The 16,740-nt window shown below is 38.8% G+C and overlaps 1 protein-coding gene across 1 annotated transcript; it reads left to right on the top strand.

Annotated features, from left to right (window-relative positions):
- Positions 1-4,072: 4,072 nt before the first annotated feature.
- On the top strand, positions 4,073-15,269 carry LOC127424684 (protein FAM110A-like). Its single transcript, XM_051670074.1, has 2 exons — positions 4,073-4,254; positions 9,036-15,269. The coding sequence occupies exon 2, from the start codon at positions 9,189-9,191 to the stop codon at positions 10,479-10,481; it is 1,293 nt and encodes a 430-aa protein (XP_051526034.1). The 5' UTR covers positions 4,073-4,254; positions 9,036-9,188; the 3' UTR covers positions 10,482-15,269.
- Positions 15,270-16,740: the final 1,471 nt, after the last annotated feature.

Below are 16,740 nucleotides of genomic sequence, written 5' to 3'. Positions count from 1 at the left end.
TTGTCCAGATACTCGGGTGACATTTCACCCCGAACTTCCTGTAGCACTTGCCATAGGTGTGGCTGTCTTGTCGGGCACTTCTCACGCACCTTACAGTCTAGCTGATCCCACAAAAGCTCAATGGGGTTAAGATCCATAACACTAAGGGGGCCTGGGTAGCTCAGTGGTAAAAGATGCTGGCTACCACCTCTGGAGCTCACTAGTTCAAATCCCAGGGCATGCTGAGTGACTCCAGCCAGGTCTCCTAAGCAACCAAACTGGCCCAGTTGCTAGGGAGGGTAGAGTCACATGGGGTAACCTCCTCATGGTCACCATAATGTGGTTCGTTCTCAGTGGGACTTGTGGTGAGTTGAGCGCAGATGCCACAGTGGATAGCATGAAGCCTCCACACGTGCTATGTCTCCATGGCAACACACTCAACAAGCCACGTGATAAGATGCACAGGTTGATGGTCTCAGATGCAGAGGCAACTGGGATTCAACCTCTGCCACCAGGATTGAGGCAAATCACAAGAAAAAGATCCATAACACTCTTTTCCAATTATCTGTTGTCCAATGTCTGTGTTTCTTTGCCCACTCTAACCTTTTCTTTTTGTTTTCTGTTTCAAAAGTGGCTTTTTCTTTGTAATTCTTCCCATAAGGCCTGCACCCCTGAGTCGTCTCTTTACTGTTGTACATGAAACTGGTGTTGAGCAGGTAGAATTCAATGAAGCTGTCAGCTGAGGACATGTGAGGTGTCTATTTCTCAAACTAGAGACTCTGATGTACTTATCCTCTTGTTTAGTTGTACGTCTGGCCTTCCACATCTCTTTCTGTCCTTGTTAGAGCCAGTTGTCCTTTGTCTTTGAAGACTGTAGTGTACACCTTTGTATGAAATCTTCAGTTTTTTGGCAATTTCAAGCATTGTATAGCCTTCATTCCTCAAAACAATGATTGACTGACGAGTTTCTAGAGAAAGCTGTTTCTTTTTTGCCATTTTTGACCTAATATTGATCTTAAGACATGCCAGTCTATTGCATACTGTGGCAACTCAAAAACAAACACAAAGACAATGTTAAGCTTCATTTAATAAACCAAATAGCTTTCAGCTGTGTTTGATATAATGGCAAGTGATTTTCTAGAACCAAATGATCAATTTAGCATGATTACTCAAGGATAAGGTGTTGGGAGTGATGGCTGCTGGAAATGGGGCCTGTCTAGATTTGATCAAAAATGACTTTTTTCAAATAGTGATGGTGCTGTTTTTTTACATCAGTAATGTCCTGACTATACTTTGTGATGAGTTGAATGCCATTTGGGGAAAGTACCAATTTCCTTCCGAAACAGCAAAATCTGTACATTGTTCCAAACTTTTGGCCGCCAGTGTGTATATATATATATATATATATATATACAGGTGCATCTCAATAAATTAGAATGTCGTGGAAAAGTTCATTTATTTCAGTAATTCAACTCAAATTATTTAAACTCATGTATTAAATAAATTCAATGCACACAGACTGAAGTAGTTTAAGTCTTTGGTTCTTTTAATTGTGATGATTTTGCCTCACATTTAACAAAAACCCACCAATTCACTATCTCAAAAAATTAGAATATGGTGGCATGCCAATCAGCTAATCAACTCAAAACACCTGCAAAGATTTCCTGAGCCTTCAAAATGGTTTCTCAGTTTGGTTCACTAGGCTACACAGTCATGGGGAAGACTGCTGATCTGACAGTTGTCCAGAAGACAATCATTGACACCCTTCACAAGGAGGGTAAGCCACAAACATTCATTGCCAAAGAAGCTGGCTGTTCACAGAGTGCTGTATCCAAGCATGTTAACAGAAAGTTGAGTTGAAGGAAAAAGTGTGGAAGAAAAAGAAGCACAACCAACCGAGAGAACCGCAGCCTTATGATTGTCAAGCAAAATCGATTCAAGAATTTGGGTGAACTTCACAAGGAATGGACTGAGGCTGGGGTCAAGGCATCAAGAGCCACCACACATAGATGTGTCAAGGAATTTGGCTACAGTTGTCGTATTCCTCTTGTTAAGCCACTCCTGAACCACAGACAATGTCAGAGGCGTCTTACCTGGGCTAAGGAGAAGAAGAACTGGACTGTTGCCCAGTGGTCCAAAGTCATCTTTTCAGATGAGAGCAAGTTTTGTATTTCATTTGGAAACCAAGGTCCTAGAGTCTGGAGGAAGGGTGGAGAAGCTCATAGCCCAAGTTGCTTGAAGTCCAGTGTTAAGTTTCCACAGTCTGTGATGATTTGGGGTGCAATGTCATCTGCTGGTGTTGGTCCATTGTGTTTTTTGAAAACCAAAGTCACTGCACCCGTTTACCAAGAAATTTTGGAGCACTTCATGCTTCCTTCTGCTGACCAGCTTTTTAAAGATGCTGATTTCATTTTCCAGCAGGATTTGGCACCTGCCCACACTGCCAAAAGCACCAAAGTTGGTTAAATGACCATGGTGTTGGTGTGCTTGACTGGCCAGCAAACTCACCAGACCTGAACCCCATAGAGAATCTATGGGGTATTGTCAAGAGGAAAATGAGAAACAAGAGACCAAAAAATGCAGATGAGCTGAAGGCCACTGTCAAAGAAACCTGGGCTTCCATACCACCTCAGCAGTGCCACAAACTTATCACCTCCATGCCACGCCGAATTGAGGCAGTAATTAAAGCAAAAGGAGCCCCTACCAAGTATTGAGTACATATACAGTAAATGAGCATACTGTCCAGAAGGCCAACAATTCACTAAAAATGTTTTTTTTATTGGTCTTATGATGTATTCTAATTTTTTGAGATAGTGAATTGGTGGGTTTTTGTTAAATGTGAGGCAAAATCATCACAATTAAAAGAACCAAAGACTTAAACTACTTCAGTCTGTGTGCATTGAATTTATTTAATACACGAGTTTCACAATTTGAGTTGAATTACTGAAATAAATGAACTTTTCCACGACATTCTAATTTATTGAGATGCACCTGTATATATAGATAGATAGATATAGAAAAATTAAAAAAATGAGTGCATGTCAACACCCCAAAACAGCTATATCTGCTGTATTAGCAAAGATTAAGTTTACATTCAAATCACTACAAATCAAGAAATACCTGCATTTGGTTGTCTTGTCACTATTTTAGTTCTGCTTTTTTTATATAAATAACGGCATAAGTTGGCATCATAATGTCTCTCTCTCTCTCTCTCTCTCTCTCTCTCTCTCTCTCTATATATATATATATATACACACACACACACACACACACTACCGTTCAAAAGTTTTGAAACACTTGACTGAAATGTTTCTCATGATCTTAAAAATCTTTTGATCTGAAGGTGTATGCTTAAATGTTTGAAATTAGTTTTGTAGACAAAAATATAATTGTGCCAACATATTAATTTATTTAATTACAAAACTAAAATTTTATTAAAAAAAAAAAAAAAAAAAAAGGTTTTTGAAATGGATGACTTGGACCGAATAATTAAGAAAAGCAGCCACTAAGTGCCCACCATAGATGGAAACTCCTTCAATACTGTTTAAAAAGCATCCCAGGGTGATACCTCAAGAAGTTGGTTGAGAAAATGTCAAGAGTACATTTATGCTAAATCTAAGCAAAGTGTAGCCACTTTGAAGATGCTAAAATATAACACAGTTTTGATTTATTTTGGATTTTTTTAGTCACAACATAATTCACATATTTCCATTTATGTTATTCCATAGTTGTGATGACTTTACTATTATTCTAAAATGTGAAAAAAAATAAATAAAGAATGTGTAAGTGACCGTAAACTTTTGAACGGTAGTGTGTATATATATAGATATATATATACAGGTATATATAATTTATACACACACAGCAATAGATAGATAGATTACAAGTGAGAACAAATATAAATATATTTTCAAGGCCAAGGTTGCTCTTTCCTTTTGTGATCAGGTGGCTCAGGCTAGGGGCATATGGGAGATACTTCCTGGTATGTGGATTGAGTTTTTGATTGGACAGGAGAAGAAAAAAATAGCCCAGGAGGAGTGCTTAAGAAAGTCAAACTGGACTGGCAAGTTTTGCTTTCTCCCCAATACAAACACATGCGTGCATCATCCATCTGGCTTTCTTTCTGTGTCATTTAAACACACTTGTCTCACAAAGACATTTCTCGCTGAATTCCTGCTGTAAAGGAATATATACAACCCAACTCAGTGGAGATATCTAGATTTTTCCGAGTTAAAGAGGAAGCCAGTGCTGTTGAGTTTCAAGAGGCAGTCACAGGTATGTATTTGGACTGTATGTGTGTGGTTGTACGTGTATATTGTCTGTGTATGTGTGCAGGGCCGTTGCTAGTGTGGCGAAATGTGGTAACGATTCTAGGGGCCCAAAAGTCCAGGGGGGGCCCACAACAAATTCAAAACTGTATTGTACTGTACTGTTTCATCACATCTATATTAACTTCTTTACCTAATTGCCTGTAATTTTTGGTTTGATTATAGATTATTCCGTATCATATAGAGACATGTCTTAACCTTTTCCTGGAATCTGTAAATGAAGCCTTGTGTTACATTATTTCTTGTTTAGATTTTATTTTCTTGCCTTAAGGGATTGGTTTCTTATTTATGGATTGGTTTTTATTATTCTTGTTTACTTAAATGATAACCTCATTGTTGTGTGTTATAATGAGATAAATATGGGAAAATGAGGTTGAATAGATACAGTATATTGATGGAGGCAATGGAAGTACAGTAAAAGCAGATAGAATGAAAGGGAAGGAATAATAGATAGTAAACAACAATACAGGAGAAAGCAAGTGCACTTTAACCTTGTGTTAAAGGAATGATAAACATTTAGACAATGAGTTGGTACATCCACTGTGGCACTTTACCTCTAAGCAAGTGTCCTTAGTCCATTTATAATGCAGCACTGCTGTCATTTATTAACATTTAAACAAAAATCCAGTCTGAAACATCCAAAAGGGTTAACCAGTGACTTCAGTTAACCGGTGTCATGTTTCTTCCTAAGGTCACATTCCTAAATAAACGGGTAACATGTCACAACCATGGAAAAATATGTTTCCATATCAGTCATGTTGTATTGCCTAGTTAAGAATGATGTATCTTAAAAGGATAGTTCACCCAAAAATGAAACTTCTCTCATCATTTACTCACCCTCAGATTTTTAGAAGAATATTTCAGCTCTATAGGTCCATACAATGCAAGTGAATGGGTGAAAAAAAAAGACTCCAGTGGTTAAATCCATTTTTGAGACATGATAAGATAGGTGTGGGTGAGAAACAGATCACTATTTAAGTCATGTTTTTATCATAAATTCTCCTCCCTGCCCAGTAGGGGGTGATATTCATGAAGAATGTGAATCACCAAAAATAGGAGAAAGTAAAAGTGAAGGAAAAAGGACTTAAATATTTATCTGTTTCTAACCACACCTATCATATTGCTTCTGAAGATATGGATTTAACCACCAGAGTTGTCTGGAGTACTTTTATGTTGCCCTTATGTGGAATTTGGAGCTTCGACATTTTGGCACCCATTCACTTGCATTGTATGGACCTACTGAGCTGAGATATTCTTCTACCAATCTTCGTTTGTGTTCAGCAGATGAAAGAAAGTCATACACATCTGTGATGGCATGAGGGTGAGTAAATGATGAGAGAATTTTTATTTTTGTGTGAACTAACCCTTTAATAGTGGCAATGTAAAGGTTTTCAATGGACAAATTTGGACAGATTTTATGGAGGTTATTTCATGTAATTTGTATAAAATAGTGATGAAGGTGAGATTAATCAATAATGTAGAAGAAAGTGGTAGCATTTTAGCCATTGCTAATGGCTCCATAATGGTCTTGACCCATCCTGGTACATACATCAACAGCCTGCAGAGCTCATTAGTGGTGTCCACTAAGCCATGAATAACTGTTACTATTGATCAATAAGGTTAAGGGTTTGTTCACATCCTTAAATCTAAGTATGAGCAATAGCAATAGTAATAGTGATGTTAGTATTAAACTTAAGTTATCATATCTGAAGGATCCGAGGCATATCTAAGGATCAGCAAATCATAGAGACTTGGGGATGTCCTCTTTTGATTGTGCCAGTGAGCAACTGTTTAGAAACTACCTAGAACACCCTAGCAACTGCTCAGCAATGTGTTAAAAATCAAACACCTCAAGTCGGCATCTCATTAGCCAACTTCAAACTACTCTGTTTTCTGTCTTTCTCTCCGATTGCCTATCAAGTGAAGCTTGCCAAAATAACAACAGGTGTACCGTGTAAACATCAGCAAATGTAATATACTGAATCAAGGTGCGAATTAGGATTAATGGAGTTACCGTTTCAATGTGTGCTATTGTACACTTGCAATTTCAATGGCAATCCCCAAAACAATATGTTTATACGCAGCTTTCAGTGAGAAAATTATTTACATTCAATAAACACAGACTGTTCTGCCTGTTTTCTGATTTTATTAGTCATTTAAGTGTAGGAGAACCCCAGAATAAAATGCTCGGTGACAAAATTATAATGCATGGATTGCAATCCATGTTTGTGTCTTTGTGTTCGCTAAGAAAAACATTCACATGTTGAGCATAATGTCTGGTTAGTTCTTCAATGTGAGAAGAAGCTCATTGGTCACAAGACCACAAGAGTCTGCCCCAGTGACTAATGAATTTTTTTCAAACACAACATAAGTACTTTTTCAGTTCCTAGAGCCAGATGAGTTGGTCAAGCGTTTAACGACCTCTCGCTGGCAGAAACTAATGTTAGCTCGGACTTCCTCCAACTGGCCAGCGAAAATGAAAATGAAACATCTGTTTGGCTGAATGAAGAATGCCTATTGTCCCGTATTTTACTGATGAGATGCTTGAGAGGGACAAGCATCCCATATTCGCATGGTGAAATGTTGGCAACCCTAATAGAAATTACCTGGAAACATCCACTTAGCATTGTTATGGTGACTTGCATGCATGGGCAAGTAAAGTTAAGATTAGTGGTTCTCGTTCTAAATGGGGCACGTGGTAAGTTGTGCGTGGATCGCGGAAAGTAGCATGAGCCTCCACATGCTTTGAGTCTCCGCGGTGTCATGCACAGCGAGCCACGTGATAAGATGCGCAGATTGACTGCCTCAGAAGCGGAGGCAACTGAGACTTGTCCTCCCCCACCCGGATTAAGGTGAGTAACCATGCCATCACGAGGACCTACTAAGTAGTGTGAATTGGGCATTCCAAATAAAAAAAAATAAAAAAAAGAATTCTAGTTTATAAAAACTATTACAAAACATTAAGTGTATGCAGGGCCGGATTAACATAAGGTCTAGGCGGGGCTGAAGCCCCAGGGCCCAATCATGAAGGGGGCCCAGTGACTGGCTGCAGAGGGCAGGAGTCCTACATTACTGTTGGTTGCATTCTTAATTGACAAGTCATAAGTTTGTGTTTAATGTTAAAAACAAAAAGCGATGATTGGAACACTTGCCTGACTGTTTTCATTCATTATCCAATGAAAATCACATTTCAACTTGCGTAATTAATCTGGGATCACCTCTTTCATTTACCCATTGGTACATCGGAAATGTGGCTAGAACGTGTCGAAATAGCGGAGTTCAGAAAAGTGAAAGTCCAAATGTCCATGCATACCATAAGCACACATGAGAAACATTTACTCTCAGAATAGTTCAGCAATAATGACATGTCCTGTCTTTCTGTTGGCTGTTTAAAAGAACTAGCGATTCATGAATGAATCATTCATTCAGTTCTGTTCAGTGAAATGGCCAAATGAGCTTGCAAAATGGCCTGAATTGATTTCGTGATTCAGTCCAGTTCCTTCTGACCGCTCTCTCATGGAATCTATTGGAGCGGTTTCTCACTCAATGAAACAGTATCAGGATATTTACGAACACAGGGAACAAACAGTGCTGATGAATAAAGTGGATATTTACCAACAATCAACTGAAATAAAAGGCTGTATTTTTGAGAGACAACTTTGAGAAATTTCAGCAAGTGCTGTGTGAACAAGGAGCTGTTCACATCTAATGTGGTTTTGTGTCCGCTCATGCGGTTTTTCGGTCGTTTACCATGTAAACGTTTGCTAGATGGATGTCTTTTAGACAACTGCGTCACGTTGCACTGTGTTTTAGCATCTCTCACTGAAACGCTGCATTTTTAGACACCATGTCAGGTTAAAAGGAATTTATCTGTTAAAAACACATCTTGAGACACCTGCGTTCTGCTCTGTTTGTTGTGCTGCATCTTGCTTTTTAACGTGAGAACCCTTCTGTCTTTAAGAAATGATTTTGCCAATAGTTTCATGAATGCCACACATACCCTAGGGGAAAAAATGCTTCTCTCAAAGTCACCAGAATTGAACGGTTTGTGTGTCTCACCTGGGGAGCATGCCCCTGTTCCCCGCTAGATATAAATGTATGCTTTTGTCAGATTTCTGTGCGTACCCTCAGATGAAATGCTGCAGGAGAGCCTCACACTGCCAGTCACAAATGCTTCAGGAGAGAGCTCCATCTGGAATAGTTACTATGCATAATGAATGCTGCTCCGCTGTGTGCTTGACAAGCACTGCTTGTGTGAAATACAGTTTTGTAAAAATAAACAAAAAACAACAACAACAACTCTGTAGCAAACAGCCTCTTTCTCACACACAGCCTTTTCCAGAAAATGTACAGCATTTTTCAGGTTAGAGGTTGTGTGTGAACACAACCTTTTTGAAAATACTGGTAAATTTTGCTCTAGCAATTTCCCTTAATGAGACACTATATAAAAAATTTCAATACTGATGTTATGTGGGAACAGCTCATGCCAGTAAATGCAACCTGACAATTTTACTGTAATTTACCTGGTTCCATGTGTGAAAGGGGCTGAGATATGCTACCAAGATAGACCATGAGGGGGGCCCTTGTGATTGCTATAGCCCCAGGGCCCTGTGTGTCCTTAATCCGGGCCTGAGTGTATGTGCATAGAAGAGTACACTCTCTTGTATGATGTTGTATGATCTGAACTTTAAAATTGTCTGTATTTGATTTTCATTTTTGTTTCTTCAGGTATCAATAAATGAATCCAGACACTCAGATGTGTTGAGTTAATGTGAAAGTATTTTGGCTGTAAGTCCCGTTTATCTGCTTCTGAGCAAATCAGTGCAGGAAAAGAAGTGAATAAGGAGCCAACATAGCAGCTGAGTTTTCCTGTTGCCAAGGATGTCAATTGACACTCTACAGCCGTCTCGGCGATTAATGAGGTTGGCTGGAACTCCTGGCACCCAAAGTCGTAACACAGAGATCCATTGTCCAGTCCAATCATTTCCTGGGATGCGAAAACCGAGTGCAGTAGAACGCCTGGAAGCAGACAAGGCCAAGTATGTCAAGAGCCAACAGGTGGCTTTGAAGAAGCATCAGCCAGTCACTTGTCCCTCCAGCAACAGCCAAAATGGACCAGGTACTCAACAGCCAACAAGAAAGTTACCTGTGAGACCCAGTGAGTCTGAGACTTCACCCTTTAATCTGGAGCATCTTTGCAAACTGATCGATGGTGTTAGTGATTCAACTGTGCCAGTTGTTTCGCAATCCAACAGCACTTGGAAAGCCCAGGATGATACTGACCCATGCAAGCCCCTTTTCCCAACTCTCCAACTGAGTGCAATGGAAGAACCTCCTGTTGGGTCGACTACAACAAGTCAAGTAAAAGCTGCAGTAGAGGCTTTAGGAACTAATGGAGGTCCTATCATGACAGTGCGGAGAGTCGATGTCAGGCCACAGTTACCTCAAATGAGGATGGCCAGTAGACCACAGCTGCAGAGCCGTCCACCGGTGCAGGTGCCCACGCCGCAGGTCCCAACGCAACTTCTGCGCTTGCTTAGACCCTACACACAGCCAAATCAAAACCCAATTGGCTTCAAACGGCTTCATAATGTTACGAATGTCACTCGAGGACCTATTAAACCACCAAGCAGTCCTGCCCCAATGTCACCTACCTCTAAATCTCCATTGAGCCCATTCAGTTCTTTACCTTTTCCCTTAAAACCAAACACTGAACCAGCATCATGTGCACCTCCTGCCCCTCTTACTCCAAACCCAGTAGCTCCGTTCCTGGTCAAAAATGATTTCCAATCACCACCATCTCCAGCCATCACTCGCCATTCCTCAGCAAGCTTCAGGAAGCGTCCTTCACTGACGCGTTCAAAATCAGATGTCAGCGACTGCTTTTCGCGAGCAGGGGCGGAGCTTGAACGCTTCTTTAATTATTGTGGCCTAGACCCATCAGATTTAGAGGAGCTAGCAAGACCAGGTTCCGACATTGTGTCTGTTTCACGCCTCCGTAGTGCCAGTGCGCCGGCATCTGAGCGCACGGCTAATAGCGATGAGGAGGAAGAGGCAGCAAAAGATGAACGTCCTGTTTACGGTGTTTCCATAATTGAGAGAAATGCACGAGTTATCAAGTGGCTTTATGGAATGCGCCAAGCCAAAGAAAGTACCAAGGTGGCCAACATGTAACTACAAGGGACTAACATACAACCACAATCCCGATTGAAATCAAATATATCAACTTTGGGCTACAATGCGCAAAAGGACAGTATGTTGTACAAAGAGCTTCCTTTGCCTTACTCGTTCAGTATTTGTCTTCTTGTTATTTGTTATCACTGGTTGTAGAGTTAAATCCGCTGCGCATTCAGTGCAGTTTATAATGGCCAAAGCTTGGTGGTAATCTGGTGTTCTCAAACAGTGACAATGCATACATGTATTTTTGTGGTGACTGCCAATAAGCTCGTAAACACAAAGCTATTTGTTGCAGTTCAAGTATCTTTTTCCGCAACGACAGGTTTACTTCTAAGGCCGGTTTAAATGTTAGCAGAAATTTTGGCAGAAATATCCAAAATTGATGGTATTTCTGTCGTGGCTCGCAATAAAAATTGCATTTAATGTGGCCCTTTTTTGCAGCTAATAATGAAGATTTAAGTCTTGTTTTACTATCTTGTACATGTAATGATTAATATGTAAACATTGCCATCGTTTATCGAGGTGTTAAAACTCCTAGGTTTTCATACTCACCACAAATATTTTTTCATAAAATAAAATACTTTTTTATTTTTTTTATTGTGAACGCAATGTTTGCCCTCACACTACTCTACATTTATAGTTGATGGTTTGTCATCAAATGACATTCCAAAACCACAGAGGAGGTTGACAGAATTGAACTTACAAAATAGCAGTTTTGGGTTCGAGTCCACCTTAGTCGAAGTTTTTAAACAATCGAGTCCGAGTCCAAAAGGAGCTGAGTCGGACTCAAGGCTGAGTCCATAGCAGGCAGTGTCCGAGTCGAGTCTGAATGAATCTGTTCATGAATCTGAATTAAAATTGTAACTGTAAACTCAACATCAATATTTTAAGCTTATTTTAACCTTCACAACTAAGAAAAAACTATTTTTTCAATATAAATATAACAAACACACCTCTGTTGCCTTTCATACATATATATTTTATGATTAGTATCCTGTTGAACACACTTCAAAGTGGTTTCAGAATTAAAGCATATGCTTTAGGTGTATGAAGAAAAAACTGTCCTTCAACACAGTTCTTGTTGCGTTCTGTTGACATTTAAATAATTTGTTGCTTTTTCTCCTCCACTCAAACATAGACTAAAGAAAGTGAAAGCTGTGTTAGTCATTACAACCAGGGTTATTATTGTTTCAAATGTTAATTTAGTTTTTATTTCTACTTCATTTTCAATTTGTCCTTTCAAATTTAGTTTGATCTCTATCTGCCGACTGATTTGGGAAAATACATACAAATGAGTCAACACAGTAGTAATTAGCACTCGCCGAGAAGTTATATCTCATGATTTGACTGCAAACGCTACATCCAAAAACACTGGAAAAGCCCACTGCTAATATAAGGTCCATTTAACACGGATATGACAGTATTGTTTAGTTAATTCATGGAAAACGCTGCTCGTACACCTGAAACCCTGATGCGTTTGTGTGCGTCTCGCAATAGCTGCCGTCGAAGATCTTTTTTTAATATATATATATATATTTGCTTGAGCGGAAGCCGCGTTGGTCTGCAATTGTTATGAAATCTTTAAATACCAACCAAAGTAAATTTCACAGAGCTCTTTTACAACTGTCCATTCTTTGGTTTCCCTGCATCTTCCGCAGATTTCAGTTCTTCCCAACAGTGGCTATATGATATTGACATCCAGCTTTTGACACTTAGGACAATTGAGGGACTCATACACAACTATTACAAAAGGTGCAATGATTCATTGATGCTCAAGAAGGCAACACAAGAACCAAGAACAAAGGGGATGCAAACTTTTGGACAGGATGATTTGTGTAAATTAGAGTAAATTTTGTTATGTAGCTTCTGAAGAGCAGTACTGCATAAAAAAATAAGATCTTTTATTTCTTATATTTGTATAAATTCTGAAAGGGGTGTGAAAACTTACAAAACAAAAGGGACATGTAGAATTCTGCACTTAACTGTATATATAGTTTGTGAAAATGTATATTTTATTTTATATTTTGTTTTTCAAGATTTAACCACATTTGACCTTTTTTTAAATATAAAAATTCCATGTAGCCAATTCCATCCATATGATGTCATATTGCATGTTTAATGATAAAATCTCATGTCAGGTACACATTTTAACACAAGGTGCACAACATTAGAACCTAAAATTAAAAATACAACCCCCACATCTAAACATTTAAGTGCTTCCCTAATGGAAAATCCAGCTTTAGCTGGTAGCTGTGTTTTGGAACATGGTAGCTGGATTCTAGCTTGTCCAAGCTGGTCATGAGCTGGTCCAAGCTGGTCTAGCTGGTCTAGCTGGTCATTAGCTGCTCCATGCTGGTAGACCAGCTACCAGCTTGCCATACCAGCTCATGGTGGTCAAGCTGGTTTTTGGAACATGGTAGCTGGTCGACCAGCTAAGGACCAGCTTAGACCAGTTCATTGCCAACTTGGGCCAGCTCATGACCAGCCTGAACCAGGGGATTTCTAACTTGTGCTGACTGACAGAACGACAAAGAGTGCGAGCGCAAAGCACATGACATCACTGCCATGGTAACCAGATACATTTCAGCTTATTAGCTGAAAGACTAAAATGAAAGTATCTTGTATCATGTCAAATCAACATGCTAAGCAACGAAATTGCTTCACTTCTCTGCAAACGATACCAGAGACAATAGCGAGAAGAACAATGAGGATATTTAATTTAAGAAGAAAAAAATCAATGAGCCTACCAGCTGAAACCGGGATGTAATTACATTTTTTAGAGAACTTTCAGGACACTGGTACACACCACTACAGCTGCATGCAGACAGAGATGTGTTCATTTATTTCTGTTTTTGTTATTTTAGTTTTGATTTTGATTTTTCATTGCATCACAAATGCCAGGGACTCAGCTGGACTCGGAAAAAAATCCCGAGTCCGAAAGGCTCGAGTCCGAGTAAAAATGCATCCGAGTCTGTGACAACTCCAAGTCCATTAAAATTGGTGTCCGAACTCGAGTACCCCAACTCTACAAAATTTTGTTGACCAATATACCGAACTTATCTTAAAGAATTAAACCTGCATGATTTAAATAATTCAAAAAGTAATTTACACTGCAGTATTTTTGTGTTGTCATTTTATTTTATTTTATAAAATATTTCACCTTAAAAACATACAGTATAGTTGTTTGTATTGGTGTGGTGTCCACACTGGTGTTTCCTCTGGTAATTAAGATAGCATTTAAAAGAACACAACATTTGAAGGTCAACTTTTTTCTGTTACGCTTTCACTTTATCATCATTTCCTGTTATTTTGGACAGGAAAACCACTATGCAGATACTTTTTTAGAGAGTAGTTTTGACCTTACTATATTTTCATCAAACTTCAGGAAACATGACTCTTCTCTAGTGGCCACTCCATGTCGCTCTGAATAGTTTCTGTATACGTTGTCATTTATCAGACTCTTTTAGCTTCTTACAGGACTGTCTGCCTGAAACAACTTGGATTTATGTGTCTTCCTCAAGGACACAGTTAAGAAATGGGATACCTGCAACTCCTGTTCATGGGTTAGTTTTTCTTAGGAGTGAAACTGAGCTTTTGCCTATTAGCCCAGATTTACAACAGTGCACTTCCTTCACCCGCATATACATTATTTTGCAGTCAAAACATTCTAAAGGAATGCGATAAGACATTTGAACAGGATTCCTATTGGAATTTCCATCATCATTTTGAACAAATGCCAAAGGTTCTTAAAAGGAATTTTCTTATAAGATTCCAACATCAAGCACAAACTAGATTTTCTAAAACACATGGTTCCCAACAAGACTACTATCAATGCCAAATGGAAGGTTTGGGATACAGAAATTAACTCAAACATCAATGTAATTTACATGATCTTTCCAAACATAACATTAGGTTTGTTCGACTTTATGCAGTGCTGCGCAGACCGATCGGCACTGTACTTGAAGCAGTGCATGTCGTTTAGGAATTTTGTCCAACTTGAACCGGCGCCACCACTGTGTCACTGTTACGTATGCCATCAAAGTACCGCGAGAGCAATTCGAGAGCAGCCGGTTGGTGCAGTCACTCCAGAGCAGCTGCACAAGCTCTGATGACGACACAGCTCATTCACGATTGGCCAGACTCACAACGTGACACGTGTTTGATGGGCTGCGGTCGCAATTGCATACTTCACATAGTACTTTCCTACTTCTGCTATGTCATTTATAAGAGTAGAGTGGTAGTATGCCATTATCATGGTGTTTATTCTGACACGTCCAGTTCTGCGAAAACTCTCACAACATGTGTTTTTATAACAGTACATCATGTTTATATCATGCTAATGATGCTATATTATGTTTGTCATAGTAATATAATGTTTTTTCATAAAACATTTTTAAAAAATTCAAAATGATTAAAAATACTGACTCCTTTATTGGACTTTCTTCTTATACAAACAACAGGCACTGTATTAAGCAGCACATAACCTTTTCAAACGAACAATGTTTCTGGTTATTTTCAAACATCTGTCTGTCTATCTGAATTCCAGTTCATCTGTAATAAAGAAAGCAAACATCGTGTGATCTTCCGTGACTGGTGTGGGTTTAGCATGTGACTGGAAGCACAAAGTGTCCGGCGTGGCTGCACTCTTTTCAACTCATCAACCGACTGCAACCGGCAAATCTCGCCGATCGGCAAATCGAGATGCAGTTCAAGTCGAACACACCTATTTGGTTCACTGGTCATCATGAGTAAGGGTGTGTGTCTTACAATCCACTCAAGGTTCATTGGTTGCAATCATGTGGTCCACTGTCTAATGAGATCTTTAACTTAATTGGCAGATGCTTTTTTAATGCATTTGATTGCTACTATTTAACTTTAATAAACAATTTTAAACATGCTTATTTATTTGTTAATTATCTAATAATAAACTAACTGATCATTAGTTCCACCATCGACACTATGTTTTGACACTATATATATATATATATATATATACATATATATATATTAGGGCTGTCAATCAATTAAAATGTTTAATCAAATTAAATAAATAATGTGCCAGTTAATTGACTGAATTAATTGCAATTAATCACATATCAATATTTACTGAGAGAGGCCCCTAAATAAAGATAATTTAGTACATATACATTTTAAATTATAAATATAATAACATTTAATGCATTTTACAAAGCAGATAGTTCAAATACATTATATCATATGCATATATTGTGGCACCAAACAAGTGAAGCATTTTTAGACAATACAAAATGTGTCTTTCAAAGTCAAAATATTGCTTGTTTTATTTCCATTTCATTGAACATAACCCAATTTTTGGCCTAATTCCATCTGCACTATTTTAAGTTGTTGATCTATTTCCTCATGCATTAGATGGATGCTTTTGTAGCATCTCACTTTAGTTGCATTGCATCTCACTGTCGAGCGCAAGAGCGTGTAATCTGTGGAGAAGGATATAGCCGTAGGCCAAGCTTCAAAAAGAGCTGGGAGTTCCAAACCAGTGGTGGGATACGTGAAAAAAAAAAAAAAACGAGCGCTGAAAAAAAACAACTCATTTACAACAGGATGCGTGTGATGGTGCTTAAATGAACATGTTTGGCAGTAGTTATGTTGGCTTGACAACATGGTGTTACATTCTATTATTCTATAAACTGACACTAAAATTTCTAAAAGTCACTCCGCAAAGGCCTTAAGCCTGTTCTGACTTACAGAGCTTTATATTTTGATCAGACTAACATCTATCCATCTATCCAACCACCCATTCATCCATCCACCCATCCGTCCATAAATCAATCCATCCATCCATCCATCTATCTATCCATTGATCCACCTTGCTTCCATCCATCCATCCATCCTTTCATCATCCATCCATCCATCCATCCGATGATCGATTATTCGGTCAATGCGATAAGATTGATTAATTCAGTGCGATTAATTATATTAAAAATGATGCATTAAAAAAATGTACACAATTATTCATGTTATCGGACTGTAATAAGGAATGCTCCTACCATCGGAGCAATTCAAGCTTGAAGTACCACCTGTTTTCAGCAGGGGGCAGTAAGCAGAACTCCAGCTATACAGGCAACGCTCAGTATACAGACAACAAACTGCACTCAGGCTTGCTTGACAATGTCAGCACAAGATAAGGATGCATTCTTGTGTTCAAACACAGCTGGACGGAGCGCAATGCCTAATGCAGGGTTCTCAAGGCATGTTTTTCTAAGTTTCAAACTACGTC

Source organism: Myxocyprinus asiaticus, chromosome 33, assembly GCF_019703515.2.
Source record: "Myxocyprinus asiaticus isolate MX2 ecotype Aquarium Trade chromosome 33, UBuf_Myxa_2, whole genome shotgun sequence".
In the NCBI taxonomy this organism is placed as follows: domain Eukaryota; kingdom Metazoa; phylum Chordata; class Actinopteri; order Cypriniformes; family Catostomidae; genus Myxocyprinus; species Myxocyprinus asiaticus.
The sequence above is the reverse complement of the archived record's forward strand: the minus strand, read 5'-3'. Positions and strand labels throughout refer to the sequence as shown.